The 23180-nt window shown below is 37.1% G+C and overlaps 1 protein-coding gene and 1 non-coding gene across 4 annotated transcripts; both read left to right on the forward strand.

Moving 5' to 3' along the window:
• The first annotated feature begins 24 nt into the window (after nucleotides 1-24).
• Nucleotides 25-22693, forward strand: LOC142972662 (uncharacterized). Of its 3 annotated transcripts, none has more exons than XM_076113955.1 (8): nucleotides 25-120; nucleotides 3372-3597; nucleotides 13438-13724; nucleotides 16893-17140; nucleotides 18340-18596; nucleotides 19606-19814; nucleotides 20392-20613; nucleotides 20862-22693. In XM_076113955.1, exons 3-8 carry the CDS (start codon nucleotides 13452-13454, stop codon nucleotides 20949-20951), a joined length of 1299 nt encoding a protein of 432 aa, XP_075970070.1. In that variant the 5' UTR covers nucleotides 25-120; nucleotides 3372-3597; nucleotides 13438-13451; the 3' UTR covers nucleotides 20952-22693. The 3 variants fall into 3 exon arrangements, with proteins under 3 accessions (XP_075970070.1, XP_075970076.1, XP_075970084.1); XM_076113961.1 differs by having other exon boundaries at nucleotides 16893-17128; XM_076113969.1 differs by lacking the exon at nucleotides 20392-20613.
• On the forward strand, nucleotides 15887-16015 carry LOC142977624 (U4atac minor spliceosomal RNA). Its single transcript, XR_012959714.1, has one exon. It is a non-coding gene; the product is annotated as a U4atac minor spliceosomal RNA (small nuclear RNA).
• Nucleotides 22694-23180: the final 487 nt, after the last annotated feature.

The raw sequence follows: 23180 nt of genomic DNA on the forward strand, positions 1-23180 counted from the left end.
TGTATAAATATCATTCGCTTAACCATTCAATGTTCATTGACATCATTGTCATCTTGAGATGGCGACCACAGACTATACAACCGGAAAGACTGAGTGGGTGTTGAAGAATCGAAGTCGAAGGTAAGCGGGGACGCGGTTTAATTAAGTAACTATATTTGGATAATTACTACGGTGCTGGATAGTTTTTGTTTCTATTAACTAAGTATGTATCTACTAGTTTGCTAGCTAATCAATGGGTAGTGAAGTAGACAGCGGGTAGTAATTCGCTGAACATTATATCTAGTTAGATATTTAAAATTTTAATTTCTACAAGCGTAGTTTGACTATGCTGGCTATAGCATTCTTCACTCTGCTCAGCCTATATTTTTTTCTCTAAAAACTTTGGCATAAAAACTTTTTCTGTGAGTCGTACGACGGTTTCTTTTTTTACCATTTGGCTCAAACAACGAACTACATTGACGGTTTTTCTTCGTCTTCTCTCCCGCAAATCCATTAATTTTTGTTGGAATTTATGTCTGATACAAAAGGACTGGTATATTTTATTGGTTATAAAGTTTACTGTCTGGTGGTATGAGTATAAGTATATAATATTATTTATTTACATAAATAAATGTCGTTCGTACTAAGAGCGGCATATCACATAAGCAGTAGGTAGGTATGCTATAAGTAGAATGAAATATGAAAAATTGAGAATGCGTATCATACCAGTATCATACGAATAACAAAATATATTATGCATCGTAAACATCATTGGTCGCGAATCGCGAATAACAAGGGATCATCTGTATGTATAGGAGATACGAGAAACAGCAAGGAATAGCTGATGTTTTATTTGAAGTGGTAAAACCTGTACAAATACTTCCGTAGTTTCCGCTTCCTTGTGAACGTAGGTACATAAATGGCATTTTTATACCCGCGACGTAACTACTGAGTAGGTAGGTATTTAATAGGTAGGGTGTGTAACTTAGACGAAAGCCGAGAATGAACTGTACGTTTTGAATAAAAAATAGTTTAAAGGGGATATTTGGTATGGAAAATAATAAACACTTACACCTAGACTTTTTTTTAGCGTAAAGGTGATACCTATTTGTTTCCTAAAAAAACGTTTAAATATGTAACTACGCGCAGAAAAATCTCCGTAACAATATTGTAATGTTATAGGAACTATACATATTTATGTGGTTTTATCCCCAGTTGTTTGTTCCGGGTGAAGAAAACACGTGTTTAATAAAAAATGTTTGCGTCTGTAAATATTTTACAAGCGGCCGTGGGGTTCCCACATGTCTTTTTTAGAAAATATGAATTTAATTTAAACTGCTTTTACAACAATGGCGAGCGTATCGTTTTATTTTGGTATAAAGAAAAAAGGCATTTGATGAAACGGGTAATTAACTATTGGGCAATTAACTTCGTTGGATTTCTAAATTGCACCATTAGTAAAAGAGGATTTTCTTTAGCTTTCATCGTAACCAATAACGACTAGTATTAAGGAAAATCTTATTGAAAAACTATTCTTGTTTGGATGTTTGTATATTCTATTTTATCTCACTTTTATTCCTATTTTATTTAACTAGACAAGATATGTTTATATGCTGAGATGTCTAAAACAAAAATTATAGATATTTACATTGTAAAGTTCGTAGCAATCTCTTACTCTCTTGCAGTGGCGTGTTGTCATATATTATTAACAAATAAAGTATATTAATAATGTGTTTAGCTTAAAATGCCCATTTTAATTCAATAATATAATTGCACAAAAAATTTATAATACAGAATAAATTGCTTCTCTAAAATTCATAGTTTTTATTTTCCACAGAATATAAAATATCGCCAGCCAGGCTCAGTAAAGTAGAAGATGTACTTAATAATGCACCATCGAACTGAATAGACGGTACAATAGCGCGGCTCTGCCGTAGAGGGATCTCTTCACAGAATACAATTGTGCTGTATACTTATTGCTCATAAGTTATGTAGAGCTCATCTACCGACAGATCAGCGGTTATGTACGGTGAATGAAACTCGTTATTGATACTGACTATTGTATTATCTGATTTAATTTCTTAAGAATATCAGGAGTAATCTTGTAGAATACTCTTTATAGAGTTTGCATCTATAGTTAGTAATTTAAAATACATACTCTAATTATTTCTTTTACAAGTGCCTAACCTAATTCAACCTTACTTCGTACCTCTATTTCTGCTGAACCTTAAAAAGGGAAAGCAGTTTAATATTCCTAACAAAGTTTGTCCTGATTTAAAGATATTTCACCGCTTGAGTTGAGAAGTGTGAGTTGACTTCCTAAAACATTGTGAAAAGTTTCAGGCACGCAGGTATCCTAACGATGCTGGCCTTTAAGGCAAAGGGAAACTTGTGCCGAGATTCCAAACGCTGAACAATTCGTACAAAGCTTTGTAGCTACTTAAAACTCTCCGGAAGTAATACACTTATACTTTTTCCATGATTGATTGGAACGATTGGGCAGTAATCAGTTGTCTAGTTAGAGAGAAATATAAAAAATATATATATATATAATAATATAATTTTTATGCCATCATTACTAATTCAATTATTCACTTTCAAAAGAAAATTAAATTTAGTACAAAAGGTGTACATTTTTACCAACATAGTGGAAAATTTCATGTAATAGCAATACAGTGTTTTCATTATCACGTACGTGTAAACAATCCGGTCCACAGTGGAGCGGCAGTTAGTCGTCGCAGATATACAATAACACAGCTATACAATACAGTGTAGATTGTGTAGGGGTATCTTAGCACGCTTGTTTACACAACCTACCTACTGCAAATACACGTGTACCTCCTTACGAGCCCTTTCCTTTCAACCCGCCACCTGTCTAGCGCGCACGCTAAATTAATAATCCTGCAAGACGCGGCAGTGTGCCGGCACCCAGCACACACTTCACCAATTACTCACTTATTTATACTTCAAAACTAAGTGTTCTTTACAACTTCATTCAAAAGTACACAAATTCGACGGGCTCCTGAGTAATTTATGACTTTGACTAACTAGAGGTCGGCGGGAATCTGCTGTTTTTAATATCGTTACATGAATAACAAAGTTGTGTCGTTTAGGAGTTTTGTCGTCCCTGTGGGCGGCGGGTAAATGTTTATTTTTATTGTTCAAATCTACCCCCGAACATTAACGTAATAGCCGCCACGAGAATTTGAGCTACGACCCACCGACCTCCCTTACACCGAAACATATTTGCGAACAAACTTCAAAGGGTACATTATTTCGTAAATACCATAAAAGTACTAGATCAAAGTGGCCAGATTTGACTTGTTATTCGTTAGACGAATAAATTGCGATTTTCCTCAAAATCATTACAAGCGAGCCAAATTAATTCACAGGGCAGGAATCACCCTCGAATTAAAGTGTAGCTTCCTGAACGGTGCAAACGCGCCCTCCGTAGCATCGTAGCGGGTAGGAGCGTGGCGCGTGGCGGCTGGGCGGGCGCGGGCGGCGCGCGTGCGTGCGTCAGTCGGCGGCAGCCGCGCGTCGCCGCATCACGCCCGGCATGCGTCCCGGCACTACCCGGCGCCTCCACACAACATCTATTTACAACCGCGCGCCCCTGTAAGTACCAATATTCACATTATTACATCATTTGTACAGGTTTTTATTAAGTTTCGTGATGTTTTTAATTCAAAAACTGTCAAGCGGAAACGATGATTCCCGCACGTGAATCCATATTCAGCCGGCAGTGCCTTCCCGACGCACTGTAACAAATGAGCGGTTCGTTCGATAGCCCACTGCCCCTGTGAGAGGCTTCCAAGTGAGCCCTCTGCTGAAGGGTTGTTCACAATTCTGATTAAAACGTTTTGTTTTGAATGTACAGCGAGACCCTTGAACGTCATTCATTCTTGTGCATTTCACGAGTGTTTTGTTTCTAGTTCTGTGGTTTTTGCACGTGGATTTTGATTGTGTATTTTTAAATAAACTCAGAGTGTAAATACTCTGTGATCCACAGTCACATTTCGAATAAAAATGGGTGTTGGCGTGAGTTTTCATTGACGAAAGACGTGTTTGTTCCAGACGCGTAAGGATAAGTCTACAGGTTTTTACAAGTCATAAATATTGTTATCATTTATCGTGGTTACTTAAGAGTTATCTTTTGCTCAGAGAGTGTCCATTACAGTTAATATCAGGCGTATTAGTCAGATTACAATCAAAATTAATTTTATCACCGAATTTTAAAAAGTAAATTACCAAGATCTCTAAAAAATTAAAACAGTGAGTACCTAATATCAATTAACTTAAACCGAATATCAGCCTTACGTACTTGTATAAACCTGCATCTTACCCAAGCAATAGCAATTACCACAGAACGTAACCTTTTAGTATAATCAACAATTAAACGGTATCAGTAATTAGCGCGTGTAACATACAATACGTGAGTGCATGTCTTGTAGGCTGTTCATTTAAACCGAGAGCGGCGTGGTGTATCCGTGAAACAATTGCCGGTCGTCTGGCGTGCTCGCTACTCGCGCTGCAGCCTTTCAGTCTTTTTAGTTCCTTTTTAGTTTGTCTACAATTCCGTGAGGCTCTGAGACGCGGGTTGAAAGCGGCCCGCAATTAGCCCGAGACCGGCTAGCTGTCGGGTTTTTAGTTGCCAACTCTTTTTAAAGTTCTTGAATTGGTGTGTCGTGTGTGAATTTTACGTTGGGTCGTAAATTTTGAACGCAATTTCGTGTTTAAGACGGCTTAGTAAATTACAGACGTACTTGTTAATAGTTGTGTACAATATCCAATTATCGTTGACATTGACATCTTATTACAGAGCAACTAATAACATCATGTTAATTAGTTTGCTCGTGTAAACCAAAACCTGACGTGTACATTTTATACAAAAACAGCAATGGAATAAATAAGTAAACTTGTTTTATAATACAAAGGATTATATTTTGCTTTCTACTTAGATATCTGGGACAGTGACCACATTATCTAAATGTTACCGCAAGTGCATTTGCGAGCTTGTAGCTATTAAACCGACGATAAAGTTTGTTTAGGTAATATTTAGAAACATAAACTTAAATAACGTTGTAGATCATTGCTCCATATTTAAGCCTCATAATAGGTTAACCACATGCTTTCACATAACGCAATTAATTTCAAATTAATAGTTAATTACGAGTCTCTGCTCACAATACTCTGAATACAGCCACTTAGCTCCAACAATAGTCCGTAATACAAACACAGAAACTCTATACACCCGCTACGAAAATGGAAAGACAAATCATGCCTTCTACGTTTGCCTTCATAATTACATGATTGATGTAAAGATTAACGCAATTACGACAGCTCGAGGGGAACAAAGACTTTAGTCTGGTATAAAACTGTGTAATTTGTTTAAGAAAATATTCTTCATAAGAAAATTAGGGTAAGGTGGAGATGTCTGAAGGAGGACGTCAATTAATCTGCTACGCCGTAGACTCGTAGCGCCTTAGCGAGATTATTGATGTTCCGTCGAATTGTATTAACTTTGATATTGTTTCGAGTATCTCGTTATGAGATACGAGAACGATACTGTACAGAATCGTAGCAGATATAACACTCAACAATAAATAGTTTATCAAACATTTTCATTAAGGATTACGTCTCCATTTCCTCAAAAGGATATACTAATACTGAGGTACTAACAATAATACTGGTATTCCGCTAATACCGTTCATCACCAATTAGGCACGGTTCCAAATAGGTAGGTATATTACAGTAGATATATACACAGCCTATATTTGAGATCCGATTCCATCGCCTTCTTAACTATAACATCTATTTATAATATTTTAAAATACGTAGCAATACGGAGTTAAACTAACTAAGGAATATTACTCCTAGAAAGACTGCTTAAAAGTTAGGAATTCTCACCTCGAAATTAAAATCAGTAATAACTCTTCTTATCTAAAAATGAATTGCAATAAGTAAATAATTTACGGCCTATTGTGCTTACCTTCCTACGGTTTTTATGTCAATAGAAACTGCAAGCGTACCTATATGTGCGTGATATGAACACATAAATACGTGGAAAGAGTTCGTATTACGTACAATCAGAAATCAATTATAAGTTTTCCAACCCAAAATAGAGTAGTTCGCTGTACCGAAATCCATTAGTCGTGTAACGTGAAAGAAAAGTTTGTTGGGATTCATTTTAACGAGTTAATTATTTAGACGGTTTAATTAGTCTCGTTTGTATTGTTTGAAAATTGAAGGAATAGGATAATTTATTAATGATACTTTGTATTAACGTATTATACATATATTGTGTTACATAATATAATTTGTTAAATGAGCAACGCCATATGTTACACATTTACATGTAAAGAGAGTCGAGTTTATAAATTAGTTCTCCAACAAAAGCAAAAAAAAATAGCGTATAAAAATCGTAAAAGAAAACCGTAATAATATCCTTCGATTATGTAATTACATCTCAAATTGAATTTCCTTCCGTTGCCGAACGATTAATCATTTCGTATTCATCACTCAACAAAAACCTTCGTATATTTTTAAATCTGGCAGTAAGGGCTAATAGCTAAACAGGGTAAAAATATTTTTAAATGATCCGTAAGGTCTTGCAAGAGTACCTTGCTATTGTTACTCCGGGCTTTATCAGGGATGCTCGGAATAAATGAATATTTGATTGTCTAATTAAGCTCGTCAGGAAAGACGCCTTTATTTTTGTGTCGCGAAAGGTACGGAGGCTTTGTTGTTTAATTTCCTAGGCTTTGAATACGCTACGTGATTATCATGTTTACAGAAATAAAAGAATCGTTTAATCCTTTTTATTTTGTGTGCTTTTAAATTTGAGTAATGGTAAATTAGCTTTTGTGGTTGTCATTTTGTAACATTAATGTATTAAGCAGAGTGTTAGGCATGACTATAAACGTTCGAATTTCACTGATACATTTAAGGTTCTCATTTTATTTATTTAATTAGGGAAGTTTATTAAATATTGTGACTGATCCCGCGACTTCCTGCGTGTATAAAGATTTCCGCAAGTATTTCGTGTGTTAATTTGGGTTATGAATTATTAGCTGTGCTTCAAATTTAATCAAAATTCATTCAGTAGAATTGCGTGACAAGCATGCGTACATGATGTTATGCAGTCATTAATCATACGTATTTGTATAGTTTTAAAACAACAATTTGTATGGATGTCTGCATCTCAAATCGCAGCCCAATATAAGATGTACGTCATAAGTCTTCAAGTATAATGTTTGTTCTGTTTCATTATAATCCTGATTCGCTTTGAAGTGTATAAAGAACGATTCTCATTTGAATGAGTTAGTGCAGAACCGGACGGAGTTAAGTAGCTCCACTAATCAATTCGAAAACCAGTGCAGATGCTGGTTTTGAGATCGTCGTTTGTTTACTAGATAAGGTAATTTTGCTTTTGTTTGTATACTTAGTATTGCGTCGTTTTCAATATAGGCTTAGCTAGACTGCGTGTAAAAAGAAAGCTTGTAAAAAAACAGCAATCGTAAATGATTTATCGTCATTTCCTTTCATCAAAATAATACTTATAGATTTAAGTGAGCCTACTAAAATGGCTTATTCACTATTACAGGATTAGAGCCATCCTTTATCGGTACTAACTGTCAAAATTGACCATTGTACATTGTTTCGTATTGTTGATGCCTTATCAGATGTCATGTCAGTTTCAGTAGTAACACATTGTTTACTAGTTCCGTTCTACGGGTCAGTATCGTCCAGCCGTTTGTCTGCCGGACAAGCACACACGTACGTTATCGCTCTATCAGCCCGTATACACTGCATCAAGTGTACGTGTATATGAATATGTTATTCGCAGGATAGAATTCCCTAGATCGCGCGTGCCTCCACATAAACCACAAACACTACCGTATACAATCTGAACAAACACTTGTAGGTTACACAAATACAATACGAAGTTGTTCCGAATGTGTGCCACATAATACATCTACACTATGTGCTATATTGGAACTTTTTCCCATCACAATATAGAGTTCCCCCTCTTATCGGTTGTGATGTGTTTTACTTATATTTCAGTTCCATTACGATTGTATTTCGGGCCACAATAGACGTCGAGTCTCGTTCAATTTCCAATAACTATGGGTTACTTTAACGTAACATCCATTCAGCTATGTTTTGATCGACATTGACGGTATTCCAATTTAGTACAGGTTCGTTGAATGACGTCAATGTCGCTTTTGATTCGTTTGTGTCGCGATAATGGTATGTTATTGAAAATTCTGGAAGGTTAAGGATCGTTGCGTCATTTCGGTGATGTTGGAATTAGTAGTGGAACTAATAGGATCTATTCACGGCACCTATCAATTTCCTACTCAGATAAAGAGGGTTGGCCAGATAAAAGCTTCGACTGTACATTATGCGAGATCCCCTTTAGGATAGGTTTATGACCCAGAAGGACGACGCAGAAAGATAAACGGTGAAAACTACTGATCAAAAATAAGTTTACCGCAATATCTGCAATACGATAGAAAAAGGATACTTTTAGATAAGTTTGTGGTCGCACGGAACTAAAGGGTTTTCTTTTGGGTACTATTTACATGTATACGGTGACAGTTTTATTGATAAGGCAATTCCCTTCGCCGGCGCTTCGCATTTGTTTAAGTTGTCTCGGCACGAGAGGGCCTGGATCTGCGGTGAAGTCGGATACTTTGTCCCGAGGCCACAATTTATTAGTTTGCTTTCGATTCGTTACTTTGCTGTGGAATCGTAAAACGTCTTATTGGTGACGGATTTTGGACGTGTTATTGCCAGTTTTATTGGATCCTACAAGTGTGTGGAAGTGGACAAACAGTTTCTGTCGTTTATAGGTTAATGTTTGTAATTAATGAAGTATAAACGTTTCTGTTTACTTTTCCTTGGTTAGTGGGATTAAGAAGCGCTGCTTTTTAAGGTATTTTGAGTGGTGTTAAAGTCAATTATTACTCCAAATATTCTAGTGAAAATGCAATTATTATCATGTTCGTCCAGATTATATGATTATCTAAAGTTAAATCATTAATCAGTGTATTTTCCGTAAGCTTGAAATAAATTTCTTTTAAATTCAGATTCTTTAATCCGTTCATTTAAACTGTCCGGTAGTATAATAAATAACAGGATATAGAACCAATCAATACGTATCTTCAATCAAGCTAAGTATAAAAAACGACTTCAGCCCCTCATATAATCCTGATGTCATGGGGGAATTTACTGACATTGGAATATTCACACAGTAAATAAAAACAGAGGTCAATTTGAATTGCAATGCTAAAATCTTACTACAATCAAATTAAAATAAATTCCAGTATCAAACTGAATATACCATCTATCTTCGTATCTTAAATGCGATCTCGCGCATAATCGTAGTTGGTAGCTCTTGTCTAGACCACGCATTTGTTCGGTGCAAGGGAACTGTAGTCGGTGTGGTTGCTAAATGTGCCATCTCCGACCACGATGCTGTTATGGTAGGTCTTAACACCACCGACAAGGCCATAACACACAAAAATAGGACATCATTTGTAAAAACCGATCTTGAACAGCTGAAAAACGACTTAGATAATATCAACTGGTCCCCTGTTTCCTCCTGCGAAAATGTAGATGACGCGTTAAACAACTTTAACTACATACTTAACTCGGCAATATCCAAAAACTCAAAAACTATTATCTGTGGCCGCAAAAATAACATTATGAAACCGTGGATTACCCCAGGACTTTTAAAATGTATGCGGTTTCGTGACAAACTGCATCTGCAGGTGAAAAGGAACCCTGACAACGAGATTTTTAAGGTATCCTATATAAGATATAGAAATTTTTTCTCTGAACTACTTCGTAAAGTTAAAAACAACTACAACAGTGAAATGCTGCAAGACAATCAGAACAACCCCAAAAAACTCTGGGAATCCATCAAGAATATCACTCATATGTCACGTAAAAAAAGTCACTCACATGAACTCCTAAACACTCAAAACACTATTCAAAATTCTCTTAACTACTGTAACAATCACTTTGCAACCGTTGGAAAGAATCTCTCAAACACAATCCTCAAAAGATTAAACACTACCGAAGAAGCGCTCGCTGCCAGGGTTGACAAGAGTATAAATGTTAAAGAGTCCATGTTCTTTGCGCCAACAGACGCTAACGAAATCGGATCAATTATAAGCAATCTCAAAAATGACAGTGCCCCGGGACCGGATGGTTACAATGTTCGTCTCATCAAATATATAAAACTTTCAATTCTAGACCCTCTCACATTCATCTTCAACTTAAGCATGACCACCGGAGTTTTTCCAGAAAAATGGAAATTAGCATCCGTTACACCCATTCATAAAGCTGGCCCTAAGGACTGTCCTGACAATTATAGACCTATTTCTTTGCTGAACACACTCTCTAAAATTCTTGAGAAAGTAATTAATAGACGCGTCATAGACTACTTAGAAAACAAATCCCTACTATCCGATAGACAGTACGGGTTTCGCCGGGGTAGAAGCACAGAACACGCCGTGGAGCTACTCACTAATATTGTGTCCGGACATGTAGACAACGGTCGTCGTTGCCTAGGTATTTTTATAGACCTTGCCAAAGCATTCGATACAGTCTCAAGCTCAATCCTTCTCAGCAAAATGGAGTCAATAGGATTTCGGGGGATACCACTTAGTTGGTTTCAAAGTTATCTCACTAATCGAAGGCAGTGTGTAAGGATAAATAATAACTTTAGTGAGGAACAAAACGTATGTTTCGGAGTGCCACAAGGTAGTATTTTAGGGCCAACCCTTTTCACCATTTACATGGATAGCATCCTTAGAACCTCTATCAATAACGCTGATTTAATTTGTTACGCTGACGACACGGCCATCATATTTAATGGCTCAACCTGGGATGATGTCTACTCCAAAGCACGACTGGGTATGCACAAGGTAGCTACTTGGCTTGACTCAAACCTACTTACATTAAATATTAAAAAAACGAAACATATCATCTTTCGCAAAACCCTAGCCACCAAATTACCGGGTCTTACTGTAAAATGACATACAGAGGCATGCACAGCTCACGTTTCAGTTAGGCTAACGTGTTCATGCGAGGAGATAGAAAGAGTTGACAGTATTAAATACCTGGGTGTAATTATTGACGAACATCTCTCATTTAAACAACACATAGAAGGGTTAACCAAACGCATTAGGAAAATAATATATGTGATGAAATTGCTGAGAGAATGCTCATCTCTGCAAACAATTAAACTAGTGTACATAGCTCTCTGTCAGTCAATTTTGTCATATTGCATAGGAGTCTGGGGTGGAGCAGCCAAATCATTCATGCTACCCCTAGAAAGGGCCCAGCGCGTAGTATTGAAAGTAATGCATCATAAACCCTACCGGTACCCCACCCATCATCTCTACATCGAAGCTGATATCCTAAGCGTACGCAAATTATATATATTCAAAGTTTCATGTCAAACACACCTAAAGTTATTGACAAGGCTCATAGACTTCACGCCAAACAGTCGCACAAACAAAATACCACCAGTTCCCGTACACTCCTCTTTCGCACAAAGGTTACCAAACTTTCTTCACACACATGTATATAACAAACAGAAAACGAAATTCAACATTCATAATTTTGAAAGACCTAAAGCAAGAAATGAACTGAAATCCAACCTACTACAAACATCGTACGATGACGCGGAAGATTTTGTAACTGTAATTAAATAGAGCACACGAACATGCACGCACACACGCGCACACACACACACACACACAAACACACACACACACACACACACACACACACGCACACACACAAGCACGCACACGCACGCACGCACACACACACACACACACACACACACACACACACACACACACACACACACACACACACACACACACAGTGTATTAATAATGTATACTATACTTACCTTGACGAAATACCTGCTGTAGCGTTTTATTTTGTTTATTCTTAAGTTTACATAACATACTTCTGATAATGATTTTTATTTTATTTTGACAGTTTATTTGTGTACAGGTGCCCAAGATACAGGCCTAGCCTAGTTTGGGACCTATTGTTAATCTTATGTAACTTTGTACTTTTTCTGGAAATAAAACTTTTTATCTTTTATCTTTTTTTTATTCTAATCAAATACAGCTGAACATTATTCCGTAGAACTCCTTTAACACAAATCCCTTTCCATTTAATCGGTGTATCGTGAAGAGGTTCAATCAATATTCCATCAGCGATCGTTATATTCAAGTGCGGATAGTTAAATAAACTTTCCAACTGCGGTCCGTAATGGATTGCTAATATTAGCTAAATCTCGTAAGTTTACACCCTCCACTAAACTGGATAAGTCCTCCATTCGTCTTTTATCCGGCCGTTCGCTTCACAGGCTAGGGGCTGGGGTGGCGAAACGTTAGTTAAGTTCACGTGTCGATGTACTAGGCGCGCAGAAGTGAGTAATAGGTTTTTGAATGAAGGATATTGATGATTGATTGCTATCGAAGTAGCAGAGTGAGAGGGTCAGGCATGTTTTCGCGAATGTTGTCGATATCGCTCGCATCGATACAATGAAAGTACTTTATGAAATACGGATTTGAGTGGGCTATAGAAAAATATAAAAAGCCATAAAACTGTTCAGTTGTAGGCTACGAAATTATATTTTATTATTAGTTTAAGACTATATATAAAAAAGATATAGTATTTTTTCGTTTCAAGTTTATGTATTCGGTTATCTTTGATCGGTTTGGTTTGTCCCGTGATATTTGAGGCTTTTCCATTTCCAATATCTTTGGCTTTATTCTTCTAGCGGTTTGATTAAAAGTGACGTGACAATGGATAATAGACACAAACCTTTCTTTTTTATAAGATGCGCTATTGATGGAAATGAAGAGGGTGTCGACTGCGCCCTTTTTTACGACCATCGCTAGACTTTGTTGAAATATGACACAACGAGGGCTGGCACCCAGACGCGTATTGTGGTTCCCCGTTAACGGCCTTTTCTCTGCAATGAAACGACGTCGACACGATAAAACATTTTATATCACTACTTTTGTTTACTTCAAAGCGTGGGTTTTGATGACAGGAAAATGTGGAGCAGAATTCTGGGGGAGCAATTGTTTTACTCGAGCATTTTCCTAAAACCCTTTGTTCGAGTGTCGCAAACGTAAATATTTTCCTCGTAATCATCAAAGCATAAAGAAACCTTAAGTATGTCTGTAAGATCTTTCGTTTGTGCCGAATGTGTTTACATCACGAGCTTTCCTTTTCGCAAAACAATGGTTATGCAAATTTTACCTAATCCTTGTTTATGATTCGATAAATAACGTGTTCGTGACTTGAGCGTATTGGATACGAGTCTATGATCTAAAGAAATAATGTATTTATGTAGCGAGCATTGTGTGAGCGTGCAAGAATAGAATGATTGTCATTTACGTAATACAGGTGCCGTCGCCGGCATGCTGGGCGCGCGGCTCAAGTCATGGATGGAAGCGCAGTTGGGGCGGGCGAAGAAACGTAAGCAGAAGCAGGCGAGGCAAACGGCGGCAACGACCACCACTGGGCCGCTGCCTCCACCGCATTTGAGTTCACCTGAAAGCGCATACAGCACTGGGTATTCCACTGATGGCACGTCGCCCGGAGCGCCGCCCGCTCCACTCGCCGCTCCGCTCGTCGCTCCGCCGCCGCCGCCCGCGCCTCCGACCACACATCTTTACCATGAGCCAGCTAAGGTATGTTTACCATAAAGTACTTTCTGATGGCGATTACCCAGCAGCCGCGACTCATAGAAATGAGAGTTTGAGTAGCAGCGTAAACAAGGGGATAGGCTCCTTACATTTTACCAAAGTAAACATTAATATTCGCGGTTATTAAACACGCGTTAGAAGGACGTAAGCCATAATGTAATCTCAGAACGTTGTAATATAGTCAATGATTATAGTTAATATTTATGTAAGATTATGAAGAAAATATTATAGCCGTTCCACATCATATTCTTAAAAGTTAACAATAATAATTTTATATTCAAGAAAAGGGGCGAAGAGTTTCTCTGTGCATAACTTTAACTGAACATTAACATAAAATAATAGTAAGCCATTACTGACCAGAGACCGGGAAAGCGTTACAAAAGAATTATTAACCAGAATTTGGGTCAAATTCAATTTAAGAGTTAAGCACAGGATCATATTTACATTAGACGCGGCGTCCCTGGGTGGTTGAGAGATAACTTTAAGCCGGGGTTGTCATGTGAATTTACATCGTCGGTTTAAGGTTCAACAACAGTCGTTACAAGCCTACCGCCATTTACAAAGAATTTGGAATTCTGCCCAGCTTCGCCGCAGGATCCTAGTCCCGCACACTAACTGAAAATTATTCCAGAACATTCCAACTACAGTTTGCTGGTAACAGGATTCAAAGCGCTTAACTTTATTTGTAGAGAAGCTTATTGGATTTTTAGGTTTTGTGTGCAGAATTTAATATGTTCGGAAACCTGTGCTTTTGTTATGCGTTATTAAATTGTAGAAGTCCTGTTATTTGAAGAAATACTCACTGGTAATATTTATACTATGTGAGATAATAAAGTAAAGAATAAAATTGCTATTGACTTTTAATAGTAAAAAGGCATGATATTATGTATGTAAGGTTGCTAGAAATTACGTTGACGATAACACCAATCTACTTATATTTTAATTAAAATAAAAAGTTGAATTGTGGCCTTCCAAATATAGCGCTCCGCACACTGCTTTCTCCCAAGGGCAAAAATATCGATTTTATTTCAATATTCTTTTTTAATTAAGGAAAACACTCTTCATGTTTCAAGTACTATAAGGTTCACGTATATCGAGAGTAAACCGAGTAGCCCACGTGTACGCGGCCGGGAATATCAATTAACTAGACCGTGCTAATTGGAGGGGTACCTTTACCCGGCTATATAAAGTACAGGCCATCTCGACATCTCTTTTAATATAGAGCTGCCTGTTTGTTTCTATTTTTTATATGCCAAAGTGTGTGGTTGAATGAGCGAATGCAGTGGACAGAATCATCTATTTTATGATGAGTTCTGAATTCAATCGTGTGCAATTTTTTTTGTAGTTTATTAATTTATGTAGAGGCTGTCCTACCTTTTATACTCCTTTATGAAGCTGAAGTTAATGATTTCTTTTAGATCTATAATAATTATTGTCAGCAAAGTAACTTCAGTTTATGCGCTTTGCCGTTGATTGCCTTGGTTTTGTCTATTAAGGGAAACTGTACCGAAATTTTTCGTTGAACAATTTTCCTTATTAGAGCACAGTTAAGTGACATGTTTTCCCAGTTTCGTTGGTCCACTATTTGAAGACTTTTTTGCTGTAATACCCTTAAGTATTTCGGATGAGAAAATATTGCGCAGTATTCGAACGCTGCCCATCTGAGTTGAAATCTTCGGCTGACCTATTTCTCGTGTTCGGCTCAGTTGTTCTCTCTTATAGAGCCGGATTACTTCTCCAATATCTTATATTTGACATCAAATTTGACCGTACCGTTTCCGGTAGTTACTATAATCTACTTTTAGTTGAAAGCCAATCAGTATTTGATTTATGTTATGGTCCCCAATGATTATACTAGTTTCAAGATCAGATTAGGGGCTCTACATGTATATGAAGGCAAGATTATACATATGCCAATAATGAGACGAACGTTATTTTATGAGTAAGACTTAGCTTAGCATACGTGCTGAAAAATTCACGTCAGTAATTTTCTTCTTTACATTTTCTCTCACAAAATTGCAGCACACTTGCGAACTCTACATAAAAGTTTCCAAAAACGTAACTAGATGGCGTTAGTAGAAAAATTAAAACTCGCTATCGTTTGTCTCCGGCGAGTTTATATAAACGCGGGGCCGCGTTGGCAAGCTTACTTCCTTGTCTTGGGGAGCATAGTGCGCAGTGATCGTAAAGTGAGAGCACTTATGCTGACACCCACAAGTTTAACTTGAACCCGCGCCCGGTTGCCGTTCAGGGAACCGAGCGCAATTTTTGACTAGTCTTCTTACTTAATAGAAGGCTTTTAATCACAATACTGAACTTAATGAAAATGAAGAAAGATACCATAAACCAATTAAAAGGAATGAACACTAAGTAAAGAAAGTGCTGAAAATTAGTACAAAACTATAAGTACTGAAAATAGTAAATGTATAGCAAGCTTAAAATTATAACACCGCAATTTTTTGAAAATGAAAGATATATTGATAAATTAATGATAAAGAGTACGTAATGCGAGTGCTGAAAAGTACGTAATAGAAGTGCTGGAATTAAATTACAAAACTATAATAATATGTACTGAAAAGGTATAGCAAATTATTGTTTGCAATTCGTTATTGAGTTTTTCCATACTGACCATTTGCAGTTAAATTGTAAACAGGCGTTGTTTCAATGACCTTGATCGTAATCGTCATTTATGTACAGCAAGCTTACATGGGCCTGTTTTACATTTCAGTGGTTACGAGTCGTATGGTTACATACGTCTGTTTTTATAGGACCGGCTATAGGTTACAATGTACTTATTTTAGAGTGCGATTAAGGTCTTTGTAGTCGTCACAAAGGACTGTTATATATTTCTAAAGTACTGGTCTTTTTAAGATAACTTTCGCATATTTTATATTTATTCAATTTAAAACGAACAGAAACAATTATTTTTTTTTAATTTTATACAATAAGTTGTATATCACACGGGTTTTTTAAAGCATACTAATTTTAATAATGATAAGACTGGAAACATTACTTCTAAACCGAAATAAAAAATATGATCTTTGATCACTGTGGCACATGCAACACAGTACAGCCATCCATTACTAAACAGACCGTTAATTTGTTTATTTAAAACAATATAGTTAAGAAAAACAAAATTTCTGCTGCTTCCAGCGTCGTTCAAGCGCGGCTTCCCGTCGCTGTGCTCCAGAACCGGTGGTACCAGTAGTGATCTGCGCAACTCCATCACCCCGGCCAAGATGTCGGATCAGGACCAACCCGTGGCTCGGCGCGACGTCTCCAAACAGGAAGCGGCCACAGCACATTGTTCACCAACATTCTCTGCAATGTCCACCGACAAACCCCCCAGCGTTGCATCATTCACCTTACTCACTGGACTCTCACGTCAGGTATGGCTCCAGGTGAGTTCTGGAAAGAATCACCAAATCATTTCATTCAGTTAGATAATTAGGTCAATAAGAGGCTTTACATGAGAAATAAACTCGCTGTAGTAGAAAACGTGGACATCACCATTTTAATTAAGCGTTTGAATAGGTACATTTCTTTTTTTTAAAAAGACAAAGACGATTGCGTCTACTTCGACTTTATGGGGTAAAACTAATAGATTAGTTGGTGTCTAATCGGCCCGGAAAAAGCAATATGTCATTTCAGTAAATAATTACTTAAAATCAGTGGTAAATGAATCAGTTGTCTCAAGGCTAATTACTTTTTATGAATGAAACAGTTAAGCTCGTAATTTCCTTACTACGCAAATTACTTAATAGGTTTACGAGTAATGATTAAGCAAATACTTATGCGCAAGGTTGAAAAAGTCTTTTGTAATACGATATTACTTTTCGCGTCGGTTCGGTAAGCCCTTATGTCAATAGGGCGATTCGCCATGAGTCAACCGTCCGCCTGTCGTTTTAAGCAATGGGATATCGCTTTCATATCTAATATTTGAGTAGGACTTCTTACAAATATTAAAAATGCCATTTCGCTTACACATCGTTTTTATTCTTTCAGTTATTTGAGGTCGACGATATTTTTTGTTTTCTTTCTCCATAAATATAGACATATACCTACTAGCTGACATTTTAATACTTATTCCTTTTCGGTCCGTTACATCTAATCCGCTTTATGTTAAACGTTATACAAAATTAAAGAGATAAAAAGAGATATACTGTTTAAACCCTTTAATCGTTGTGGTTTGCAACCAAATTAGATTACCGTGATGCAGAATTAATTCAGTTAAGCATCGGCTATTTGCCTAAAGTGGGTCAGTGGGACTGTTTGCTAAGCGAAGCTAAATGATAATTCAATTATGTTTACCTCTTTAGCTGTTCATTTGTGGACACACACCTATTCTATATGGGTTATATGCTTTAGAACATTGTGTTTAAGATATTCCTTATTATAAGATCCTAAGTTCACTATTTAATACGATGCCCATTGAATTATGGATATAATGATTTCTCCATTACTGTTTCTTTGCAAATCAAGGGTCTACTCCCGAAATGGAAAGAAATTATATGTATTTGAATCCCGGGTCAAGAAAGTATTCATTTGGCAGTTCGGAAAGTGATTGTAACATTAAATTGTTTGCATCTTACAATTCCAGATCACCACATCTCTCGCCGCATTTATCTCCAGAGCCTCACAGATCGCCATACTACCGCGGCGGCGCTTCCAGCGACGAGGAATGTCGTGGGATGCGCGCGAGGGGACGAGAGACGGCCATCTTGTCTGACGCTGACATAGACTCGGACGGTGATACGGGACTGGACGGAGGTGATGAAGACGATGATGATACCGCGTCGCCTGGTCGCAGGAGGGCGAGGAGAAGGAGGCCGCCGCGACGTCCACCACGATCTGCAGGTAAGATTGTTAGCTGTTATAATTTATTTCTCTTCAAAGGTATTGAATAGAAGTAAATGGAAGACCATTTTCGTTGTAACAATGAATATTAAGAAATTGAAAACAAACCTTTGAGAGACTTGTAACCTGTAGGCTTGTGTTGCGATACCTCGGGCCCTTTCACACAATCTCAGGTCTAGAAAATTTTAAGCAAATATTATGTCGCTGCGGCTGCTTGTCTGTTTTGGTCAGCGGACTGTATAAAATATCTATTTTGTATCACTTTGAAATAAAACAATTTGAAGTCTAACTCATCGTTTTAAATTAACATCACGAAAAAACATGTTTAGCAAAGGCATATTTTTGAGAAAATCAGGTATTGAAGAATGAATGAAGGTCAAGTTTTTTGGAATTCGACCTTGATTAGGTACCTATAATATAATCCTGCTATAATCAAAAACAAAAATGAGATGACCGGATTACTACTACTATGTGTTATTTTTTTAAACTGGCTACGGATCAAACTTACGAATATTATCTCGAAATTATGTGCATCCGTTTTCGTTTCGCAACTGTTAGGAAACATCAAAATTAATAATATAATTTAATGTCATATTCATAATTTTAATGACATTTTGCGAATTACCTTGAAAATATTGCGGAAGTCTTACCAAAACCCTGACTGGTTTTGTAACTGAATTGGGCACAAAAATATTATTTTATGCCATAATTATATTTTTGAAGGACAGCTTTAAAAAATATCTGCTACATGTTTGGAAATTGCCAAAAGTGTAATTCTGGTACGGAAGTGTTAAATAAAAAAATGTGCAAAATATTTTTCAAAACAAATATAAGGTAGTTATGAAGGAAGGTTAAAGGTAATATTATACTCATATGTGTACGTACATACTTACGAAACATGATAGTTAAAATATAACTGTTTTATCTTCTTAACAAGCAAGGGAATTAATTACTAAAACCTCAATCAGAATCATGAATTTACACTTATAAAGCAAACCTGTCTTTATAGGAGCAACTCCACCACGGATGCGTCGTCGTAACCATGCGCCATCAGCCCCTCCTGTGAGAGAGAGGGATCCACTCCTAGAAGCTGACAGAGAAGCCGAGAGGAAGTATAGGGAGCTGATCAGGGAGGCTGAGAAACTCCTAGTGACGGTCTCCAGAGCACCACTGGAACCTCCTCATAATCCGAGAGTCAGAGAACTGAGGGCCACTGAGGTAAGAATAATTTCTATTATTCAAAATAATTATATGTAGTGTTCATAGTTTCGTGGTCAGAAGGTTTTTAAAAGTACACTTCTGCGTTCAGTGTAGTTTTAATTTAGTTGTCTATTTAGTTTCTTCTTAGACAGAAATTTTAGTCAATAAACTACAGTTTTGGGAGTAGGTTTATTAAGGTTTTAGACCTAATTTAAATGTAGAAGTAATCAGTAGGTACTAAATAACATATATTATTATTCAGTAAACATCGTTTTATCAAAAATGGATTTGAAAAGTGTTAAGTACGCTAATATATAGCATGTTAGCCTTAGTTAACTCTGCATCTTTTTGCCTCTATTTATCTAACTTTATCCCTCTTTTATTCCTGAAAGAATTAGAAAATATAACTGGGACAACAAAGACCTTTGGAGATTTGCTGAACCGCCTAAGTCTCATCGCCGAATGAATCAATTGACGGCTGAAAACGGATACAGATTTATGGAAACCTCGATACATAGAGTAGGATTTTAACCAAGCTTCCAATTTGGCATGAAAGGAAAATGATATAACTTTGTACTACAACGTATGATCACAGGTGGAAGCCCCTCGTAGAAGTCCAGAGCGCACACATATCACGAACTTCATGCGCGCGAATTCCCCGGAGCCGCCGCGAAGACTGTCTCCCGTCGCGAGGCGCTCCCCCCTCGCCGCCCCTCCCCCGCCCCCCGTCGCCCCACGTGTTCAGATGCACCCCCCCTCACCTACCGACAGACCTCACTCCGAGCCGCCCAAGAGGAAGGCTTACGCTCGAGATGAGGTTAGTCTTCTGCATGACTTCTATCTTTCTCTTCTTCTTATCGTTGTGTATTCAATTCCTTTGTTTAAATGCATGATTACATAAAAGATACATAAAATTTGTGGAATATACCGTAACTAGTTTAAATATTGTACGACTTCATCGTAGTTCTAGCAGCAGTTGTATTAGACATCGATTAAGGAGCTTCTTTTAGATCCGATTCAGAAATCAATCAGTACAATAATATTTCAAACGGCTTTTGTCTCCAGGTGCTGCAGACATTGGAGGGTCTTCGCAAGAGCTTGCAGCAGCAGTCGGCGTTGCTGGCGGTGCAGCGGACCCGCCTGGACTCTCTATAGCCGCCAAACTGTCTCCCTTCCCGTCCCGCCATACATAGTTAGTCTCCTTTAGATTCCAAGTAGTTAATGTGCCGTTTCACGTCACTCGATGCCAAAATTTTCTAAAATATTAATCATTCGGATCTTTGTTGTTTGTTGACAGATTGTTAATCATGTTTGTTAAAATTTGATCTTTCATAATAATGTTTTTATAGTAATTAACAGTGCATTTGTCTTCTAGTAGATAGATTAATCAATGTCATCGTGTTACTTTTTTATATTTTTAGTGATGGTAGTAATCGCCAATTGTTTCTGTAGGTCTTTTTAGTTAACAAGTATTATTTAGTGATTTGTTCGTGCTGTATTGTCAATTATTTCGCCAAGATCGTGAACGGCTGTAGTTCTTCCATTTACTCCTTTTTCTCTAGTCCCTCCATACGTTCTAGTCTAGGCATCGTCGATTAGGTTAGTTAGTAGCGTCTTGTTATCGTTCCGTGTAGGCGAGGCCACTTTCATTATCTTCCATAATACTCGTAGCGTCATTTTATTAGAAGTAGTTAGATTAGATGGTAATGGACGTCGATTTGTAGCTCTGCTGACCTTTTAGAATAAGCACTTCAGATCTTACAGCGATTGTAAGGTCTGGGTTAAGAGGCAGAGTAAATTTCTTCTTAGTAAATGATACGTAAAATAAATTAAAGAATTAAATGTATTGTGTGTTTCACACACAAGTGTTCAAGAACTACCACAATGATTGACTTAGTAGACAATCCTTTTTGGATCAATGACTTTGAGATACCCTCGGCGACGACAAATCTCGAATTTGTTTCGTGGGTATCAAAAACATTTAAAATATTTTATGACCACAATAAGTATGTGCAGACAATAGCCGTATCTGGTAAGACTAGATGCCAACTCAATGAGAATGATGAGGCTGTATGTAATCCAGAGCTATAAGGAAGCAATATTTAGTGAATAACATTCAGTAATAGCTACAACGACAGTCAAGTACATACAGGTTAGATGTTGAGTAGAACACGTATGTAGTAGCGCCGTAGTATTAGCACTAGCGTGCGGTCTCTCTAGGACTCTAGGGTAAGGGCGACCAGTGGCCACGGCGTACTAAGACTGCGTTATATCTTAATAATTAACTTATACAATGTTTACTCGTTATATTGTTTCACTTGATCGCTGTATGAGACTTTGTCAACTTTATTTCGTAGGACAATCTTCGCTTTACTTACCCTTCATTAAAATCATGACGTCATAACTTTAAGGAGCTTGTCACTGATGAAAATCTGCACTCGCAATGTTCCAGTTGTTATCAAAAGGGCTTCCGTAAATTTCCATTTTATATGGAACATTCCTGTCTTTATTCCTCATCATAAATCTTGTTATGGAAAGAGGAATAAAGAAGATTGAATAAAATTATCATTATCATGTTGAATTTCATCAAACCCCATTCATAATCCTAAAGCAAGTGTCGAAGTGCCCCGGACCCCGTTTTTACTCGGCTGAATGCCTTCTTTTTGATATAATGCCTTAAATATACACAATTGTATGGATGTTATACCTATTTATAAGTCTCAAGCAGCATTCAAGTGATAGGGAGTCCTTATCGTGGGTTTCCATATTTTTGTTAGTGCAATTTTGGAGGGGCCAGCTATTATGCGTATTGCTCCTCCAGCTAAATGTAAATATTTATCCATTTTACTGTTTATTGTAAGTATAAATAAGATTTATACGTTTAGTTGAATTTTCATTAAAATATTATTCCAACATGTTGTTTCATTTGACCAACACTACTTGCTGCAATACGGAAAGAAAAAACTTAGCTTTTACTTTCATACATAGATGTCGCTGAAAATATAACGCCATCTATGGATTATTAAATGAACTCTAATCTCTTTACTACGTACTAGGTGGCGTAAGTAGTATATAAAATCAATACATATGGCATACATTCTGTGAAGGTTGTTGAATGAAAATGATGCAATTTTCTTAATAAGACAGTGATAATTGTTGTAATAGTATTACACGCAACTAATCGCTACATTGATTTGTAATTGTGAGAAGTCATAAACAAAAGAGGGCCGTAGTTAATTCAGTAAAAAGTAGGTCATTGAACTAAAAATAATTGAGGAAATGATTAACGCTGAAAGTTTTTACTAGTTCAGTAATTAATGAGCTTGAATAAAAAAAAAAATATCGACATTCTACACTACTTACGATGGTAAAGTTTTCTTCAAA

Source organism: Anticarsia gemmatalis, chromosome 1 (genome assembly GCF_050436995.1).
Source record: "Anticarsia gemmatalis isolate Benzon Research Colony breed Stoneville strain chromosome 1, ilAntGemm2 primary, whole genome shotgun sequence".
Classification (NCBI taxonomy): domain Eukaryota; kingdom Metazoa; phylum Arthropoda; class Insecta; order Lepidoptera; family Erebidae; genus Anticarsia; species Anticarsia gemmatalis.